We start from the raw sequence: 4,169 nt of genomic DNA on the forward strand, positions 1-4,169 counted from the left end.
CTACTGCCTCCTATTGGGACCCTCCCATTGCCTCCCATTGGGACCCTCCCATTGCCTCCCATTTTGACCCCCCAACTGCCTCCCATTGGGACCCTCCCATTGCCTCCCACTGGGACCCTCCCATTGCCTCCCATTGGGACCCTCCCATTGCCTCCCATTGGGACCTCCCATTGCCTCCCATTTTGACCCCCCAACTGCCTCCCATTGGGACCCTCCCATTGCCTCCCACTGGGACCCTCCCATTGCCTCCCATTGGGACCCTCCCATTGCCTCCCATTGGGACACCCCCACTGCCTCCCATTGGGACCGTCCTATTGCCTCCTATTGGGAACCGCTCATTGGGACCCCCCATTGAGCACCCACCGAAGGCCCTGCGGGGCTCAGTGAGGTGCAGGGCAAAGGTCCGCCCGCGGGGCAGCTCCTTGAGCACTTTGGCCACCTCGAAGTGCCGGGCGCCCACGAGGCTGCGTCCATCGATGGCCTCGATCACGTCCCCGACCCCGATCACGGGGATGCGGGCGATGACGCTGCCCTCGCGGATGCGCTGCGGGACACGGGGGGGCTCCATGGGCACCCAAAGGGGTCCCCGTGGCCACCCATAGGCACCAAAGAGGGCCCCAGGGCCACCCATAGACACACAAAGGGTCTCCATGGCCACCAAGAGGTCCCCATGGGCACCCAGAGCCACCAAAGAGGGCCCCATGGCCACCCATAGACACCCAAAGGGTTCCCATGGCCACCTACAGGCACCCAAGAGGGCCTCATGGGCACCTATAGGCACCAAAGAGACCCCCTGTGCACTCATGGACACCCAACAGGGCCCCATAGCCACCCAAATGGTCCCCATGGGCACCCATAGACACCCAAGAGGTCCCAATGGCCACCCAAGATGTCCCCATAGACCCCAGGAGGTCCCCAGGTCCCCCAGGGCAGCTCAGGGACCACCTTTGGGTCCCCACATCCCCCTTTGCCCCCAATAGCACCCATTCAACTTCTCCATCCCCATCCCATTGCCCTGGTACCCTCTGAGATGCCCCCAACGCTCCCCACATCCCCCTATGCCCCCCCAATAGCACCCATTGACCTTCTCCATCCCCACCCCACTGCCGCTTGGCGCCCCCCGCCCCACAGCGCCCCCCGGGGGCACCTTGATGAAGGCGTAGCCGGCGCCGTTGTCGGTGATGGTGAGCCCCAGCGCCTCCTCTGACTTGAAGACCTCGACGCGCTTGCGCTGGCCCCGCGTGTGTGCGAAGATGAAGTCCTCGAGGCCGATCTGGCCCCCCAGGAGCTTCTCCATGTCCACCTTGTGCGTGTTGAGCGTGCAGAACATCACCTGCCAATGGGGCACGGTGGGGGTGAAGGGGGCATGGGGGTGATGGGGAAAATGGGGGCGATGGAGGCAATGGGGACAATGGGAGACACAATGGGACATAATGGGGCAGCCCCCATGTGAAACACAATGGGAGACACAAGGGGGACACCACAATGGGACACAGTGGGGTGGGTCCCATTAGCCCCTCAGGTACCCCCCCAGCACCCCACTACCCCCATTCCCCCAATTCCCTCATTGCCCCATTCTCCCCATTCCCCCATTGTCCCCATTCCCCAATCACCCCCATTCCCTCATTTCCCCATTGCTCCCATTCATCCCTATTGTCCCCATTCCCCCATCACCCCCCTTCACCCCATTCATCCCCATTACCCCCATTCCAACCTGCCCCCATTCATCCCCATTCCCCCCATTCCCCCATATATCCCATAGGACCCCATTCCCCATTCATCCCCATTCTCACTTCCCCCATTCATCCCCATTACCCATTCATCCCCATTCCCACTTCTCCCATTCATCCCCATTCCTCCCATTCATCGCCATTCCCACATCCCCCATTCATCCCCATTACCCCATTCATCGCCATTCCCACATCCCCCATTCATCCCCACTCACCCCCATATACCCCATAGGATCCCGTTACCGCCATTCATCCCCATTCACCCCATGAACCCCATAGGATCCCGTTACCCCCATTCCCCCCATATACCCCATAGGATCCCGTTACTCCCATTCACCCCATATACCCCAAAGGATCCCATTACCCCCATTCATCCCCATTCACCCCATGTACCCCATAGGATCCCGTTACCCCCATTCACCCCATATACCCCAAAGGATCCCGTTACCGCCATTCATCCCCATTCACCCCATGTACCCCATAGGATCCCGTTACTCCCATTCACCCCATATACCCCAAAGGATCCCATTACCCCCATTCATCCCCATTCCCCCCCCACCTCTGCGGGGGCGATCCCGAAGGCGGCCGCGATCTTGCCGTAGAGCTCTCGGACGTTGCTGAACCCCTCCACGCGCCCCGTGGGGCTCCCGTGCGCCAGCTGCGTGTGGAACGCGAGCCGCGGCCGCAGCGGCCCCGACCCCGGCCCCGGCCCGGCCCCGGCCCCGGCCCCGCCGCTGCCCCCGGGCCCCGCCTCGGCCCCGCTGTCCCCGGCGCCGCCGCCGCCCCCCGCCGCCTCCTCCTCGTTCTCCACCAGCGGCGGCGGCTTCTTGCGGCGGCTCAGCCCCAGCGGCATCGGCGGGGAGCGGGGGGGGGGCGCGGAGCGGGAGGGGAGGAGGATGGGGAGCTGTGGGGGGGGAAGGGAGAGGGGGGTGAATGGGGGGGAGAATGGGGGTAAATGGAGGGGGGAATGAATGGGGGGAGTGAATAAATGGGGGTGAATGGGGGAATGGAGGGGGAGATGGAGCGGGGTGAATTGGGGGGGCAATGAATGGGGGGAATGGGGGTAAATGGAGGGGAATGAATGGGGGGAATGAATGAATGGGGGTGAATGGGGGAATGGAGGGGGAGATGGAGCGGGGTGAATTGGGGGGGCAATGAATGGGGGGGAATGGGGGTAAATGGAGGGGGGAATGAATGGGGGGAATGAATGAATGGGGGTGAATGGGGGAATGGAGGGGGAGATGGAGCGGGGTGAATTGGGGGGGCAATGAATGGGGGGGAATGGGGGTAAATGGAGGGGGGAATGAATGGGGGGAAATGGGGGGTAGTGAATAAATGGGGGTAAATGGATGAATGGAGGGGGGTGAATGGGGGGAAATGGAGGGGAATGGAGGGAGGGAATGGGGGCAATGAAAGGGGGGAATGGAGGCGTGAATAAATGGGTGGGAATGGAGGGGAATGGAAGGGGGAAATGGGGGTGAATGCAGGTGAATAGAGGGGAGTGAATAAATGGGTGTGAATGGAGGGGGGGAATGGGGGTGAATGGAGGGCGGTGAATGAAGGGGAATGGAGGAGGGTGAATGGGGGTGAATGCAGGTGAATAGAGGGGAGTGAATAAATGGGGGTGAAGGGAGGTGGAGGTGAATGGGGGTGAATGGAGGGGGGGAATATATGGTTTGAATGAGGGGTAATGGGGGCAACGGAGTAATGGGGAATTGGGGGTAGCGGGGGAATGGTGGAATAAGGCGAACGCGGGGCAACGGGGGGTATGGGAGGTCAATGGGGGACAGGTGAGGCACGGGGAGGGCAATAGGGGACCTTTCGGACCCCTTCACGACTCCCTGGAACCCTTCGGGACCCCCCCGGGACCCCTCGGAATTCTTCGGAGCCTCCCCGGGACCCTTCGGGACCCCCGGACCCCACCAGGACCCCCGGAACCCCTCGGATTCCCCCGGACCCTTCGGAGCCTCCCCGGACCCCATCGGGACCCTCCGGACCCCTTCAGAACCCCTCGGGTCTCTCCGGGACCCTTCGGATCCCCACCGGACCCTTCGGGACTCCTCGGACCCGATCAGGACCCTCCGGAACCATTCAGGATCCCTCGGGATTCTCCGGGACCCTTCGGACCCTTCCGAGCCTCCCCAGGACCCTTCGGGCCCCCTCGGGTCTTTCCGGGACCCTTCGGGACCTTCCGGACCCCCCCCCGAGACCCTTGGGATCCCTTCGAACCTCCCCGGGACCTTTCGGAACCCCCTCGGAACCCCTCGGCTCTTTCCGGACCCCCCCGAACCCCCCTGTCCCGAACTTCCCCCCCCCCCGGCGCTCACCGCCGGACCCTCCGCCGGGCGCTGCAGCCGGAGCGACACTTCCGGGAGGGCGGGGCCAAAGTGCCCTTTGACCAATCAGCGCCGCCGCCCCGCCCCGCTGACCAATGTGGGA

The 4,169-nt window shown here is 63.5% G+C and overlaps 1 protein-coding gene across 1 annotated transcript; it reads right to left on the reverse strand.

The window, feature by feature from the left end:
• Positions 1 to 363: 363 nt before the first annotated feature.
• On the reverse strand, positions 364 to 2,605 carry LOC130600456 (PDZ domain-containing protein GIPC1-like; the record flags this gene model as incomplete). Its single annotated transcript, XM_057411808.1, has 3 exons — positions 2,290 to 2,605; positions 1,148 to 1,333; positions 364 to 544 (listed from the first exon to the last, which is right to left on the reverse strand). Coding segments are annotated over exons 1-3 (661 nt in total), but the record flags the coding sequence as incomplete, so codon positions are not given.
• Between the last annotated feature and the right edge of the window lie 1,564 nt (positions 2,606 to 4,169).

The sequence above is a fragment of the Pezoporus wallicus genome, unplaced genomic scaffold, assembly GCF_028554395.1.
Source record: "Pezoporus wallicus isolate ANWC-B61680 ecotype Strahan unplaced genomic scaffold, APGP_CSIRO_Pwel_v1 contig_13294, whole genome shotgun sequence".
Taxonomy (NCBI): domain Eukaryota; kingdom Metazoa; phylum Chordata; class Aves; order Psittaciformes; family Psittacidae; genus Pezoporus; species Pezoporus wallicus.